This window comes from Notolepis coatsorum, assembly GCF_963971535.1.
Source record: "Notolepis coatsorum genome assembly, chromosome: 8".
NCBI lineage: Eukaryota > Metazoa > Chordata > Actinopteri > Aulopiformes > Paralepididae > Notolepis > Notolepis coatsorum.
Genome location: NC_140172.1, coordinates 132,006,341 through 132,022,983, shown reverse-complemented (window position 1 = coordinate 132,022,983; position 16,643 = coordinate 132,006,341). Strand labels below are relative to the sequence as shown.

General features: G+C 43.1%; 2 protein-coding genes across 2 annotated transcripts in view; one reads left to right on the top strand and one right to left on the bottom strand.

The window, feature by feature from the left end:
* The window catches only part of LOC311233577 (uncharacterized protein), a 78,015-nt gene extending 68,326 nt beyond the window's left edge, over positions 1 to 9,689 (top strand). The window contains exons 21-24 of the mRNA XM_084320544.1: positions 3,246 to 3,529; positions 6,615 to 6,716; positions 6,856 to 6,970; positions 8,142 to 9,689. Of these exons, the coding sequence (XP_084176670.1) occupies positions 3,246 to 3,529; positions 6,615 to 6,716; positions 6,856 to 6,970; positions 8,142 to 8,151 (511 nt within the window). The 3' untranslated portion in view covers positions 8,152 to 9,689. The remainder of the gene's footprint in view (positions 1 to 3,245; positions 3,530 to 6,614; positions 6,717 to 6,855; positions 6,971 to 8,141) is intronic.
* Positions 9,690 to 16,052: 6,363 nt separating this feature from the next.
* The window catches only part of LOC311233576 (palmitoyltransferase ZDHHC20-B-like), a gene marked incomplete at its 3' end in the record, with an annotated part of 36,402 nt that continues 35,811 nt past the window's right edge, over positions 16,053 to 16,643 (bottom strand). The window contains exons 11-12 of the mRNA XM_084320543.1: positions 16,314 to 16,372; positions 16,053 to 16,102 (exon numbers count right to left, since the gene is read on the bottom strand). Coding sequence (XP_084176669.1) covers positions 16,053 to 16,102; positions 16,314 to 16,372 — 109 coding nt within the window. The remainder of the gene's footprint in view (positions 16,103 to 16,313; positions 16,373 to 16,643) is intronic.

Genomic DNA, 16,643 nt, shown 5'->3' with positions numbered 1-16,643 from the left:
GTCGACGGCGAAAGATTGGACGGGATTCGGCTGTCCTAACTGGGATGGGTAGTTCATTCCACCATTGTGGGGCAAGGACTGAGAATAGGCGGCTTCTCTTTGATGACCCTCCGGGAGCTTGGATAGGAGTAGATCTGAGGCGGCCAGAAGACGCAGAGCGTAGGGGTCTTGAGGGTGTGTAGTTAGAGACCATTGACCGGAGGTAGGCGGGAGCGGTTCCCTTTGCCGCACGGTATGCTAGGTCGAGGGCCTTGAAGCGGATACGTGCAGCAATGGGGAGCCAGTGCAGGTCCCTAAGAAGTGGGGTGACATGGGCTGACTTCGGTAGGTTTGAGATCAGGCGGGCCGCTGCATTTTGAATGAGTTGAAGAGGCTTGGTGGCAGTGGCCGGGAGGCCAGCTAGCAGTGCGTTGCAGTAGTCGAGGCGGGAGATGACTGTTGATTGGACGAGGAGTTGGGTGGCTTCTTTTGTCAGGAAGGGGCGTATCCTTCTGACGTTGCTCAGGAGGAATCTGCAGGTTCTGGTTGTCGCTGCGATGTGAGCAGAGAAGTTCAACTGGTCGTCGAGGACAACACCAAGGTTCTTGGCGGTCGGCGACGCGGTCACAGCTGCATTCTCGACTGTGATGGAGAGGTCGGTCAGGGGGGAGGATTTGGCCGGCAGGTGGAGCAATTCTGTTTTGCTTAGGTTCAGTTTGAGGTGGTTGGTCGTCATCCAGGCGGAGATGTCGGACAGACAGGCCGAGATCCGCTCAGAGACGTGGATATCTGAGGGAGGGAAGGAGAGGAAGAGTTGAGTATCATCGGCATAACAATGATATGAGAAGCCATGAGATGTGATAATGTTACCCAGTGATTTAGTGTAGAGGGAGAAGAGAAGGGGTCCTAGGACCGAGCCCTGGGGGACACCCGTCCGGAGGGGGCGGGTGGCCGACAGAGTCCCTCTCCATGACACTTGGTAGGAGCGGTCATTGAGGTATGATGTCAGCCATGTCAGCGCAGATCCAGCCACTCCCATTCCTGCGAGGGCCGCGAGGAGGATCTGATGGTTGACTGTGTCGAAGGCTGCAGATAGATCTAGGAGAATCAGGACAGAGGAGAGGCCTTTCGCTTTTGCTAAGTGAAGTGCCTCTGTGACCGCAATGAGGGCCGTTTCTGTGGAGTGGCCAGTCCGGAAGCCAGACTGATTGGGGTCTAGGAGGTCATTCTGTAAGAGATAAGCAGTAAGTTGGTTGGATACAGCACGTTCAAGTGTTTTAGAAAGGAAGGAGAGAAGAGAGACAGGGCGATAGTTGGCTATGACGGTGGGGTTCAGGGTTGTTTTTTTTATGAGGGGCGTGACTCTGGCTTGTTTTAGGGAGGTGGGGACCACCCCCGAGTTGAGTGAGGAGTTGATGGTTGCAGTTAGGAATGGGAGGATGTCCGGTGCTATGGTCTGGAGGAGTGGGGAGGGTAGCTGGTCCAGCTGGCATGTAGTCGGACGGTTCGACGTTACCAGTGTCAGGGTCTCGGCTTCTGTAATGGGAGAGAAAGATGACAGAGTGAAGGATGAGGTTCTCGATTCAGCGTTTGGAATTGGGAGAAGGAGCTGCGGATGTTCTCCACTTTTTCCTCAAAGAAGATCGCAAAGTCTTCGGCAGAAAAAGATGAGGGAGGAGGAGGTGGGGGGGGAGTGAGGAGGGAGGACATGGTAGCATGCAGTTTGCGAAGATTCTTGGCAGAGGCCTCGATCCTATGGTGAAAGAAAGAAGCTTTGGCATTAGTAATGGTTTTGGAGAATGTTAACAAGAGGTTGTGATATGTGTCGATGTCAGCAGTGAGGCGTGACTTTCTATACTTCCTCTCAGCCGCTCTCAGGACCTGTCTTTGTTCTCTCACTGCATCCGTCAGCCATGGACTGGGTGGGGAACGGGTGGGGAACGGCGGGCAGGTTTCTCAACGAGGGGACAGAGCTTGTCGAAGGAGGTTGCAAGGGCTGAGAGGAGGGTGGAGGTTGCCATCTCTGTGGGGAGAGCAGAGAAGGTGTCACTCAAAGGTAGAGCGGATATTATGTCAGAGGAGAGGGTGGAGGGGGATAGGGAGGGCAGGTTGCGTCTGAGTGAGACGGTTTGAGTTGGGGTGAAGACTTTTCGGTTAAGCATGAGAGTTAGTGAGAAGGATATGAAGGAATGGTCAGATACATGTATACATGTATTAATATAGATATTTACTTTACATACATGTTGTTATAACCATATGAAAACCAGTGATATCTTTCACACTTCATACACTTTACATACACTTCATCCACTGCATACACTTTACATACACTTTACATACACTTCAGTTCATACACTTTACATACACCTCATACACTTTACATACACTTCATACACTTTACATACAGTTTACATACACTTTACATACACTTCATACACTTTACATACAGTTTACATACACTTCAGTTCATACACTTTACATACACCTCATACACTTTACATACACGTCATACACTTTACATACACCTCATACACTTTACATACACTTTACATACACTTTACATACACTTTACATACACCTCATACAGTTTACATACACTTTACATACACCTCATACAGTTTACATACACTTTACATACACCTCATACACTTTACATACACTTTACATATACCTCATACACTTTACATACACTTTACATACACCTCATACACTTTACATACACATCATACACTTTACATACACCTCATACACTTTACATACACTTTACATACACTTTACATACACTTCATTCACTTCACATACACCTCATACACGTCATACAGTTTACATACAGTTTACATACACTTCACATACACCTCATACACGTCATACAGTTTACATACACTTTACATACACTTTACATACACCTCATACAGTTTACATACACTTTACATACACCTCATACACTTTACATACACCTCATACACTTTACATACACTTTACATACACTTTACATACACTTTACATTCACTTCACATACACTTCACATACACCTCATACACGTCATACAGTTTACATACAGTTTACATACACTTCACATACACCTCATACACGTCATACACTTTACATACACTTCATACACGTCATACACTTTACATACACGTCATAACACTTCATACACTTCATACACTTTACATACACTTTACATACACCTCATACACTTCCCATTTACATGGTATTAGCATGTTTTCTTCTTCTGTAAATTACATCTGCCCCCCCCCCCCCAGTTGCTGGTTGAAAAGCGACATCGCCTTCTACGTCACGGTGGTGGCCTACTTCTGCGTCATCTTCCTCTTCAACCTGGTGATGTTCCTGTTGGTGATGGTGCAGCTGTGTCGCCTGAAGCGGCAGAACCCCCACAACACGCGGCACCGCAGCGGCCTGCAGGACGCACGCAGCGTGGCGGGGGTCACCTTCCTGCTGGGCCTCACCTGGGGCCTCGCCTTCTTCGCCTGGGGGCCCGTCAACCTGGCCTTCATGTACCTGTTCGCCATCTTCAACTCCTTCCAAGGTGAGGAGGATCTAAATGCTGTTATTAAGGGTCCAATATGAGGCAGAGAATCTGTGTTATATAATGTATAATGTTGTCTGAACTGTGTTATATAATGTATAATGTTGTCTGGACTGTGTTATATAATGTATAATGTTGTCTGAACTGTGTTATATAATGTATAATGTTGTCTGAACTGTGTTATATAATGTATAATGTTGTCTGGACTGTGTTATATAATGTTGTCTGGACTGTGTTATATAATGTATAATGTTGTCTGGACTGTGTTATATAATGTATAGTGTTGTCTGGACTGTGTTATATAATGTATAATGTTGTCTGGACTGTGTTATATAATGTATAATGTTGTCTGAACTGTGTTATATAATGTATAATGTTGTCTGAACTGTGTTATATAATGTATAATGTTGTCTGGACTGTGTTATATAATGTATAGTGTTGTCTGGACTGTGTTATATAATGTATAGTGTTGTCTGGACTGTGTTATATAATGTATAGTGTTGTCTGGACTGTGTTATATAATGTATAGTGTTGTCTGGACTGTGTTATATAATGTTGTCTGGACTGTGTTATATAATGTATAGTGTTGTCTGGACTGTGTTATATAATGTATAGTGTTGTCTGGACTGTGTTATATAATGTATAGTGTTGTCTGGACTATGTTATATAATGTTGTCTGGACTGTGTTAATGTATAATGTTGTCTGAACTGTGTTATATAATGTATAGTGTTGTCTGGACTGTGTTATATAATGTATAGTGTTGTCTGGACTGTGTTATATAATGTTGTCTGGACTGTGTTATATAATGTATAATGTTGTCTGAACTGTGTTATATAATGTATAATGTTGTCTGGACTGTGTTATATAATGTATAGTGTTGTCTGGACTGTGTTATATAATGTTGTCTGGACTGTGTTATATAATGTATAGTGTTGTCTGGACTGTGTTATATAATGTTGTCTGGACTGTGTTATATAATGTATAATGTTGTCTGGACTGTGTTATATAATGTATAGTGTTGTCTGGACTATGTTATATAATGTTGTCTGGACTGTGTTATATAATGTATAATGTTGTCTGAACTGTGTTATATAATGTATAATGTTGTCTGGACTGTGTTATATAATGTATAATGTTGTCTGGACTGTGTTATATAATGTATAGTGTTGTCTGGACTGTGTTATATAATGTTGTCTGGACTGTGTTATATAATGTATAATGTTGTCTGGACTGTGTTATATAATGTATAGTGTTGTCTGGACTGTGTTATATAATGTTGTCTGGACTGTGTTATATAATGTATAATGTTGTCTGAACTGTGTTATATAATGTATAATGTTGTCTGAACTGTGTTATATAATGCTGTCTGGACTGTGTTATATAATGTATAGTGTTGTCTGGACTGTGTTATATAATGTTGTCTGGACTGTGTTATATAATATATAATGTTGTCTGGACTGTGTTATATAATGTTGTCTGGACTGTGTTATATAATGTATAATGTTGTCTGGACTGTGTTATATAATGTATAGTGTTGTCTGGACTGTGTTATATAATGTTGTCTGGACTGTGTTATATAATGTATAATGTTGTCTGGACTGTGTTATATAATGTTGTCTGGACTGTGTTATATAATGTATAATGTTGTCTGGACTGTGTTATATAATGTTGTCTGGACTGTGTTATATAATGTATAATGTTGTCTGGACTGTGTTATATAATGTTGTCTGGACTGTGTTATATAATGTATAATGTTGTCTGGACTGTGTTATATAATGTTGTCTGGACTGTGTTATATAATGTATAATGTTGTGTTGTCTGGACTGTATAATGTAACACAAGAGAAAACAAGACCCTGGATCTGCTGTATGCTCATGTAAGGAGCCCCCCTCCCTCTAGCCCCCCCCCCCCCCCCCCTCCCCCCCTCTAGGGTTCAAACCTAGTCAAACCAACATACAGGCCTGTCATCAGCCAGCCACCACCAGGTACGTCTGGTCTGGTCTGGGGACATTGAGGAGAAGCTAAATTAGTGCTTCAGTAGGATGGACCTGTTTGGGAAGAAGCTAAAGCTTCAGTAGGATGGACCTGTTTGGGAAGAAGCTAAAGCTTCAGTAGGATGGACCTGTTTGGGAAGAAGCTAAAGCTTCAGTAGCATGGACCTGTTTGGGAAGAAGCTAAAGCTTCAGTAGCATGGACCTGTTTGGGAAGAAGCTTCAGTAGCATGGACCTGTTTGGGAAGAAGCTAAAGCTTCAGTAGCATGGACCTGTTTGGGAAGAAGCTAAAGCTTCAGTAGCATGGACCTGTTTGGGAAGAAGCTAAAGGAGGTCCACGTAGAGCCCCCCCCCCCCCCCCCCCCCCCCCCCCCCCGATGCCCATCACCATCCGAGGGGATGAGGTGGAGGTGGTGGAGTCCTATAAGTTCCTTGGGGTACACCTGAACAATAAACTGGACTGGTCGGACAACACAGAGGCCCTCTACAGGAAGGGACAGAGCAGGCTGTTCTTCCTGAGGAGACTCGGGTCCTTCAATGTGTGCAATAGACTGCTGCAGTCATTCTACCAGTCTGTAGTGGCCAGCGTCCTCTTCTATGCTGTGGCATGCTGGGGGGGCTACATCAACTCAGGGGACACCAACAAACTCAACAAGCTGGTGAGGAAGGCTAGCTCCGTGGTGGGAGTCGAGCTGGTCAGACTAGAGGTGGTGGCAGAGGGGGGGGGGGATGAGAAGGAAGCTGGCTGCTATCCTGTAGAATCCCTCCCACCCCCTTTAGATTAGATTATTAGATTATTATGTTGTAACTATATTTATTGTAGGGCAAATATAACTGAGAGGACATACATACCCTCTCGCACCATCTCGCACCTTGTTGCCCATATTATGCGCAAGTTAATTATATTGTATATTGTTTACACACTATTTTCATTTTTACTTCTCCCCTGTACTATAATTCTGCGACCTGTACCTGTATGTATTCTACTACCTGTGCCCCCCCCCCCCCCCCCCTGCTATGATGCCTGAATTTCCCCAAGGGGATCAATAAAGGAATATCTTATCTTATTTCATGTGATGTCTTTGTTTGCAGGGTTGTTTATATTTGTGTTCCACTGCGCCGTGAAGGACAACGTGAGGAGGCAGTGGAGGACCTACCTGTGTTGTGGCCGAATGAGACTGGCAGCCAACTCAGGTTAGAGCACACAGCTGCTCTTTTACATTGATTTTGCTGTTGATGTGGAAAGGCAGCCATGTTCCTAAAGTCTTGAGCTGTAGGCTCCTCCTGCCAGATGGGCAGATGTTCGAAGTAAAACAAACCTCTCTGTTATCAGAATGGAGTCGCACGGCGACTCAGAAGACGGCTAAGAACTCCTCCGTCACCATAGTGACGTCTCTTCCGTCAAGCTCCCCCTCCTGGGGCAGCGACCAATCAGACAGGCACAGCAGGTGATTATTATTCACTATATTGATTACTGTCACATATATTATTCTCATTCACTATATTGATTACTGTCACATATATTATTCTCATTCACTTTATTGATTACTGTCACAGATATTATTCTCATTCACTATATTGATTACTGTCACATATATTATTCTCATTCACTATATTGATTACTGTCACAGATATTATTCTCATTCACTATATTGATTACTGTCACATATATTATTCTCATTCACTATATTGATTACTGTCACATGTATTATTCTCATTCACTATATTGCACACTGGAATTGATTTCTCCCCCAGAATGGGGGGGGGGGGGGGGGGGGGGGGCGTAATCAATTTGGTTGTTACTATACTGTACCAAGTTAACGTCCCAGTGTCATTATGATGATGGTGACATTAAAGCATCGATTGGTACCAACCATGTCATGCCAGCCTGTGGAGAAGGGGGCTAAATAATGCTCCATGTCCTGCCAGCCTGTGGAGAAGGGGGTTAAATAATGCTCCATGTCCTGCCAGCCTGTGGAGAAGGGGGTTAAATAATGCTCCATGTCCTGCCAGCCTGTGGAGAAGGGGGCTAAATAATGATCCAAATGTAGGCAACAAGGCTGCCATGCTTTTGCATCCAGTACAAATGTGTTATTTATTTTCAAAATAATTGGGTATTTGACTCATAATCATAATCAACTTTATTTATATAGCACATTTACAACAGTTGTGACTGTACCAAAGTGCTTCACAGATAAAAGCATAGACTAGAGCAAAGAATACATATACTAAAAACAAGAGCCTAGACCTGGGTATGTTTAGCAGCAGTTGGTCGGCTGACCTTAGGGCTCACTCAAAGCGCTCCCCACAATGTAGGGTGGAAATTGCCTCCTTCACCACCACTGGTAGCACCCAACCTTGGGCTACGCAGGCTCAATGGCTGCCATACACTGGCACCAGGCACACATCACACTACACAATGGCTGAACGGCTCAGGAGACAGGGATTGATATCAGCCAATTAAGGGGGGAGGGATGATTAGGTGGCCTTGATGTCAGAGACCTGATTGGGAATTTGCGGTGGATAGCTATGCTAGCGTAACCCCATGGTGACTTTCCATTGTCCCCCTACCTGCGGTATCTCCTCATGTGTTTTGTCTGTGGAATCGTCCCCCTGCAGGTCGTCCTGAGGATGACCACGCCATCCCGGCTCAGACGGGAACCAGATCAACAGTCGTCACAGAAACCTGCAAGAGCCATGAGGTCTGGGACTAACTCCAGATCTACGAGCACCATGAGGTCTAACAACAACAGATCTACAAGAGCCATGAGGTCTGGGACTAACTCCAGATCTACGAGCACCATGAGGTCTAACAACAACAGATCTACAAGAGCCATGAGGTCTGGGACTAACTCCAGATCTACGAGCACCATGAGGTCTAACAACAACAGATCTACAAGAGCCATGAGGTCTGGGACTAACTCCAGATCCATGAGGTCTAAGCACCATGAGGTCTAACAACAACAGATCTACAAGCACCATGAGGTCTGGGACTGAACAACAACAACAGATCTACAAGCACCATGAGGTCTAACAACAACAGATCTACAAGCACCATGAGGTCTAACAACAACAATAGATCTACAAGCACCATGAGGTCTGCGACTAAAAAACAACAGATCTACAAGCACCATGAGGTCTGGGACTAAACAACAACAACAGATCTACAAGCACCATGAGGTCTAACAACAACAGATCTACAAGCACCATGAGGTCTAACAACAACAATAGATCTACAAGCACCATGAGGTCTGCGACTAAACAACAACAGATCTACAAGCACCATGAGGTCTGCGACTAAACAACAACAGTGTCACATATACCTTGGGGTTTTACATTGAATTTGCATACTGAAAAAACGATTACCATATTTCTTGTTATACTGTAAACAGGAGGTAGAGCAGTCGTCTGGGGAATCCGGAGGTTCCCGGTTCGATTCCCGCTCCTCCCGGGCAGCGTGTCGATGTGTCCTTGAGCAAGACACTTAACCTCTAATTGCTCCCGATGAGCAGGTTGGCGCCTTGCATGGTTGCCTCTGCCGTCGGTGTGTGAATGTGTGAGTGAATGGGTACAAATGTGAGGAACAAATTGTAAAGCGCTTTGGATAAAAGCACTATATAAAAAAGCAGCCATTTACCATTTAAACTATAAATACTGCAGAAATTATTTTACATGTTATTATCAACATGCCTTCTACAATTATGATGACTTGTAAAACTACAATAATAACTCAAGACAGACTCAAGTTCTGGTATCCGAATGGAGGCGTGGGTTTCGAATCCCACTTCTGACAAAGGTTTGGTGGCACGGTGGTGTAGTGGTTAACACCATCGCCTCACAGAAGGTCCTGGGTTAGATTCTCGCTAGGGGACCAGGTTTCTGCGTTGCCAGGTACCCAGGTGGGGTATCTCCCGGCCTTTCTGTGTGGAGTTAGCATGTTCTCCCCGTGCTCACAAGGGTTCCCCCCCGATAAGATAAACCCAATGGAAAAACATGCACAACAGATCGCCAACGCTGTCGCATGTTGCTCCCAGATGCCCTTGGGGGGGGAAGGACGACAGGATGGTAAAAGTGCAGAGACATTTAATCGGCGACTCAGTGCATGTGTATGTGTGTTCCTGTGGGTCGCCCATCTCTCATGTGTGTGTGTGTTAATCTGCATGACAATTAAAGACTTCTTCTAAATAATAATAATAAAAATGTATGCTTGATTTGCACTGTATTGCATTGCCCGTTTCTTTTCTTTTTCATTTAAAAAGCAAAGGGAACCTTCAAACAGCTTGTGCCATTGTTACTATTTCTCTCAAGTGCTCCTAGGGTCGGCAACCTGCGGCTCCGAGGCCGCATGCGGCTCTTTAGCCAATCAGCTGCGGCTCCCTGGCCAATTTTTTTTTTTTTTTTTTTTACTTTATTTTTTAGCGTTTATCGCTTTTCTGGTCAAGCATGACCGACAGAAACAGGTTGAAATGGGATGTAGAGCAGGGGAAGACATTCTGAGAAATGACGGCGGGTCCGGGAATCGAACTCGTGTCCCCCAGATCCGTGACGAGCACGGTTTTCCCCGACGCAGAAATAGCGCCGAGATATGCGGTGAGCTACGGGAGCTCCCCGGCCAAAATATTTTAATTAAAAATTAAAGATTAATATTTTTTTCAACTTCGATCGATGTCATACTGTGACACTGAAATGAAAAAATATTTCATCAACTAAGATATTTAGTCAACAAAAGGCTTACCTGTATGCCTGATATGTGGTGTGAAATTTGCGAACAACGAAAACGGTTTTATTTCAAAGTAGGTCTACAGATGCCAGTGTTTTTTCTCCTTGTCTGTGTTTTATTTCAAAGTAGGTCTACACATGGTAGTCTTTTTTCAAAGTGGACTACTTTTTATTTTATAAATGTTCCACAAATAAGGGAAGGACTCAAATATACCTGAATAGTTCAGGGTTTTATTTCAAAGTCGGTCTACAGACGCCAGTGTTTTGTCTCCTCTTCTGTGTTTTATTTAAAAACAGGTCTACACAGCCAGTATTTTTTCTCCTCTTCATAAGAGTTTGAGGTTTTCCTTTGTTATAACAGGTAAAAACAGCAATACAAAGTAAAATTCTTTCTTTTTGTTGCTTTATAATCCCATTAATGCAACAAACTGTGTGCTATAAGTATAAAGTATAATAAATCGCAAATTACTTTGGGTATGCAATTGTCAGGCGTTTTATGCTAAATGTGGGGTATTCTTGGGGATATATAAAACGTTATACACTGTGATATCTTCATTTTAAGGGTAAATAGGTTGTGCGGCTCCCTGAGCATTTTATTTTGTGGGACGGGGGGAAAGTGGCTCTTTTGATAGTAAAGGTTGCTGACCCCTAGACCAATGTACAACCTATCATTAATAATAATAATAATAATAATAATAATAATAATACACTTTATTTGTATAGAACCTTTCATACAAAAATTGCACCCTAAAGTGCTTTTCAAAGTATAGAATTAGACTCCCGTGCAGTCTGTTAATCCTGTAGAATTAGACTCCAGTGCAGTCTGTTAATCCTGTGAGATTAGACTCCAGTGCAGTCTGTTAATCCTGTAGAATTAGACTCCAGTGCAGTCTGATAATCCTGTGAGATTAGACTCCAGTGCAGTCTGTTAATCCTGTGAGATTAGACTCAAGTGCAGTCTGTTAATCCTGTAGAATTAGACTCAAGTGCGAATCCAGCTCTCTGATTATTCCCATCTCTCTGATTATTCCCAGGTCTCTGATTATTCCCATCTCTCTGATTATTCCCAGTTCTTAGGCTAACATAACTCGTAGCTTCTGGAATGCCATGTTTGCTAAACAGGGCCTGGTTAGTACTTGGATGGGAGACAGCCTGGGAATACTGCTGCCATTAGAGCCGGCCTGCTGAGCCTGAAGGGGGCGCTGTTCCTCTGTGTGAAGGACCGGATGGACAGCAGTGAACAGAGGACCAGCCTGCTGAGCCTGAAGGGGGTGATGTTCACCTGCTCATCCTTTCCCAGCCCCCTCTCATCCCCTTGACAGTTTCCAGGCCAGAGAATGTCATCCTCTACCAAACTCCTGACCTAAATTGTATTATTTATATAATATGAATTTGTATCAACCAAGATGATTTGTTCACACGTATATAACTCTCCATTTCACCACAGGTTCAACATGAAAACTAACTAGGCTGAGCTTAGCGCTGTATTCCATTATCCAGTTAAAACGCGTCAGCCATCATGAGACATTTTGAAACATTTTGAGAATGATGACTTTTATTATTTTCACAATATTAGAACATAACACACACTTTATTTCTGCCTGACAATGTAAGTATAAATAGTATAAAAAACTGAACATGCAAGTACATTGAACAATAGTTAATAAATAAAATAAATAATAAATAAAGACGTAACTCAGCAGATTTTGGAATATAGACAAATAAATTCATAAAGCCGTCCATCTCTTTACCACCCTATCTCCCTAGTGTCCCCTATCTCCCCAGTTAACCCTCTGTCCCCTATCTCCCCAGTTAACCCTCTGTCCCCTATCTCCCCAGTTAACCCTCTGTCCTCTATCTCCCCAGTTAACCCGTGTCCCCTATCTGCTTGTCCTTGCAGACACACTATGTCTTTGTCATGTTTATGTTATATATATATATGTTAATAATATCACTATGTTTAGTTTAGTTAGGCTTGGAAATGCATCGCCGTTTGGGATCACCGTCAAGTCAATGAATTCAGGAAGTGGATTTTCTTTCAAATATTTAAACGAATATGTTATTTTATTTCGCTAGGGGTCTCTCCCTCAAAACAGTAACAAAAGACAGTGTTTGATGATGTTGTGAGGGAGGATCATGGGAGTTGTTGTCTTCATTGTTGAGATGCACGTTTCTTAGCTTTTAGCTAGGTTGAGAATAGAAATGAGCCTGACATGGTTGGAAAGCTACTGGCAGACTGAGGTATGTCGCCCAAATCTCTATTAATCACAGTTGATAAGCAGCTGAAAAGTGTTAAAGGGGAACTATCTTACTGTTTCTTTCACTATTTGGGCCATTTTACACAATTCCTGTGAGTCTATGGAACACATCTGTAAGTTTTATTTTCCAAAAAATTCATTGTTTTGTATTTCTAATCAAGTACTCTAAAGCAGCATTTTTCAAGCTGTTTTGGGCTGGGCTCCGCCCATAAGCACGTTGAGTGACAGTCACCCACAGTCTGCACTGGCAGACAGAGAGAGACATAGAGATAGGGGGATACTAATTAATTTCGTCGCGGGGGGCATAATCCCACGGGACAATGCATTGGTAACTTATTTCAAATGAATATTATTGCACGGATTGGAATACGGGTGCACGCGTGGGAGCGTGCACAATGATTTGCAGCAGTTTGACAGTGATATGCGAGTGCTCCCGACTGCGTGTGTGTTTCCCCGAGAGAAGCTCCTGCCCACACAGTGTGATACATACGAGAGAGAGCGAGAGAGAGAACGAGCGAGCAAGAGAGAGAGACAGACAGAGAGAGGGAGAGAGAGAGGAGAGATGCTCAGAGAGCGCGCATGTGTTTCCTCACACACACACAGTCAAGTTTGTGTGTAATTGCTCCTGTTGCTCCGTATCCCTCTCTCCCTCTCTCTGTCGGCACCCTTGCCACGTCAACCCATTTGAGGAAATGTCAGTATTTCCACTCGCTCTGTTGAGCGAATGGTTGAGTGTGCGCTACAAACATAGAGGGGGCGGGCGTTATTATGCAGATGAGAATTCTTGGACGTCAGAGGTACGCCAGTTTCAGAATGACTCAGTTGAGTGAGGGAGAATCTAGTGACCTGTGAATTGGAAGAATGCGCCAAAATGAGAATTAGAGACATAGACCCCATTGATACAAACCCACATTGCTAGAAAACAATGCTAAACACTGGAAAAGGCCATTTATAAGATAGTTCCCCTTTAATGCTGTATCAGGTAAGTGAATGGAAAATGCTAGCACCATACTCCGGGAGATATAGTTCAATAAAAATAAAAACATACTCTGGGAGATATAGTTCAATAAAAACATACTCCGGGAGATATAGTTCAATAAAAACATACTCCGGGAGATATAGTTCAATAAAAACACATACTCCAGGAGATATAGTTAAATAAAAACATACTCCGGGAGATATAGTTCAATAAAAACACAGATCTGGAGTCTAACCTAGTGTGTTAATTAGGGATTCGTTTCTAACCAGTACGGCCCATTTCATAGATATGGTAGTTTATAGCTAAACCTTTTAGTTTTTGAATAGAAAACTAAATGATAGCTACTTCAGCAAAAAAATGTAAAAGACTTCCACTAAAAAGAAGCTGTCAATCAAACGTGATCTGGTCACGCCCCTTCAGAGCGTGGTATCGGAGGCACGGCAGCTGGTCAAAGCTATGGGGCAGGAAGGTGGTCGAGGGGATATGATGTAATTGACAGGTGACCACAGGATATAACGTCTAGTCTGCCAGGAAGTAAAAGAAGAAGAAAACAACAGGAAAGGCTCCATGTTCCCGACTGAACTTACAGATTTCTCAGGGTTTGAACAGTGTTGGAAACATTAGGGATGTAAGAACACAACTCTAGGTCTAGATCTTTTTAGACATTTCAATGTGGAAATGTTACATATTATATCTTTAAAGCACTCTTTAAAAATATATTGGGGTAAAGAATTGTAATATTAGACTATCAAGATCCCCGCTAATCTGTTGTGTTTTAAAGGGGACATGTACTATAAATGTCATTTTTCAGTCTCTAGCATTGTATTATAGTAATAGGAGTTAGTATCAATGTGTTTTAGTGTCTAAATACCATATTGGCGGATTGCTCTGATTCAGCACAGATAATTTCCTGCTCCAGTAAATTAGTCCATCCTGATTTGAAGGCCTGAGTCACGTCATTCAGGCTCTGGGTAGAAGACAGTGATGTGATTGGCTCTGTGGTTGTAGCTAATGCCCGCCCACAATCTACCTAGACTAGACAGCGAGTGGAAAACCACTTCCTCATACTGGGAGGCAGAGTGAAACCCGACACCTCTGCATACTCTGGAGGGAGAGAGAGAGAGAGAGAGAGAGAGAGAGAGAGGGAGAGAGAGGGAGAGACAGAGAGAGGGAGACAGAGAGAGAGAGGGAGGGAGCACTTGGGGGGGGGGGGGGGGACCTGCCGCGCCACACGGGAGAGGGGAGGAAGGGAGGCCCCCCCCCCCAACAAGCTGCCGCAGGGAGAGAAAAAACGAAAGGAAGAGACGGCCTGTCTTTTTTTTCTCTCTCTCTCTCGCTCTCTCGCACCCCCCCCCCCCCCTCTCTCTCTCTCTCTATCTCTCTCTGTCTACCAGTCGCAGACTGTGTGGACTGACTGTCACTCAAAGTGCTTATGGGCGGAGCCAGGCCATAACAGCCTGAAATCTTATTATGGTTATTAAATTATGGTTTTGAGTACTTGATTAGAAATATAAAACAATGCATTTTTTTGAAAAAAAAACTTACAGATGTCTTCAATAGACTAACAGGAATTGTGTAAAGTTGCCCAAATAGTGCTAGGAATAGCAGTACATGTCCCCTTTAACCGAACATTTCCACAGGTGACGTAACATTAAGAGCTAATCACTATTTCTGGAACTTGATAGTCTTCTGCGTGATTTACATGTGTGTGTTTGTTCTACAGTTGTAGATTGTGAACAACATTTACTCCCCAAGTTGTTTCCTCCCAAAAAGAGGCAATCTCAGTGCTGATGACGCCATGCCAGGCTGATGATGACACCATGCCAGGCTGATGATGACACAATGCCAGGCTGATGACATCATGCCAGGCTGGTGACATAATTGTAGGGATTAATTACCAATTACCTTCCCATTAAATTGCTACTTAAATAATGAAAATGTATAATGGGTGAGTGCTTGGCACTCTGAGAAAGGCCAGGGTTAGGGGTTTGATTCCTACTGGGGACACCCATACTGAAAAAAAGCTCAGTCCACTTCCATCTTTGCACATTTTGTTGTGTTGAACCATTTTAAAATGGGGCATTTTCTTGTGTTAGATTTACACAAAGTATGAATTGCATTGACTCATGATGTTTCAAAATAGTTCCTGTCTCACTCCACTGTGTACCAGTATAATAAATAAAGCAGGAAGGCCTTACATGGTGTCACAAGGTGTCACAGACTGGTAGGAATGGTCACTGAGGTGTCACAGACTGGTAGGAAGGGTCACTGAGGTGTCACAGACTGGTAGGAAGGGTCAGTGAGGTGTCACAGACTGGTAGGAAGGGTCACTGAGGTGTCACAGACTGGTAGGAAGGGTCACTGAGGTGTCACAGACTGGTAGGAAGGGTCAGTGAGGTGTCACAGATGGTAGGAAGGGTCAGTGAGGTGTCACAGCCTGGTAGGAATGGTCACTGAGGTGTCACAGACTGGTAAGAATGGTCACTGAGGTGTCACAGCCTGGTAGGAAGGGTCACTGAGGTGTCACAGCCTGGTAGGAAGGGTCAGTGAGGTGTCACAGCCTGGTAGGAATGGTCACTGATCTGACTCGCTCTCCACGGTGACGGACACCATCTTGCTCCCATCTGAAAAGCAAATTAAGAGGCAAAATGTGAAGGAAGTCATACCTTGAGTTATGATACCTAGTATTCATAATCAATACTGTAATGTACCTATCTTCTCTCTGTTGGCCTCCACATAATCAATACTGTGTAATGTACCTATCTTCTCTCTGTTGGCCTCCACATAACCAACACTGTAATACCTATCTTCTCCACATAATCAACACTGTAATACCTATCTTCTCCACAGTCTGCTGGATGGCGCTGCTCAGGGCACTTTCACTGTCAGCAGGGCTGAGGGAGAAGGACACATTGTTACCCAACAAAGAAATTAATAATAATAATAATAATAATAATAATAATAATAATAATAATAATAATAATAATAATAATAATAATAATAATAATAATAATAATAATAATAATAATAATAATAATAATAATAATAATAATAATAATAATAATAATGAATTTTCCTTAGAAATAATTATTTAAATACTATTTATAATTGATACACCATACGTAGCCTAGATTTAATTGAACATGTATCAGTTTCATATATTGG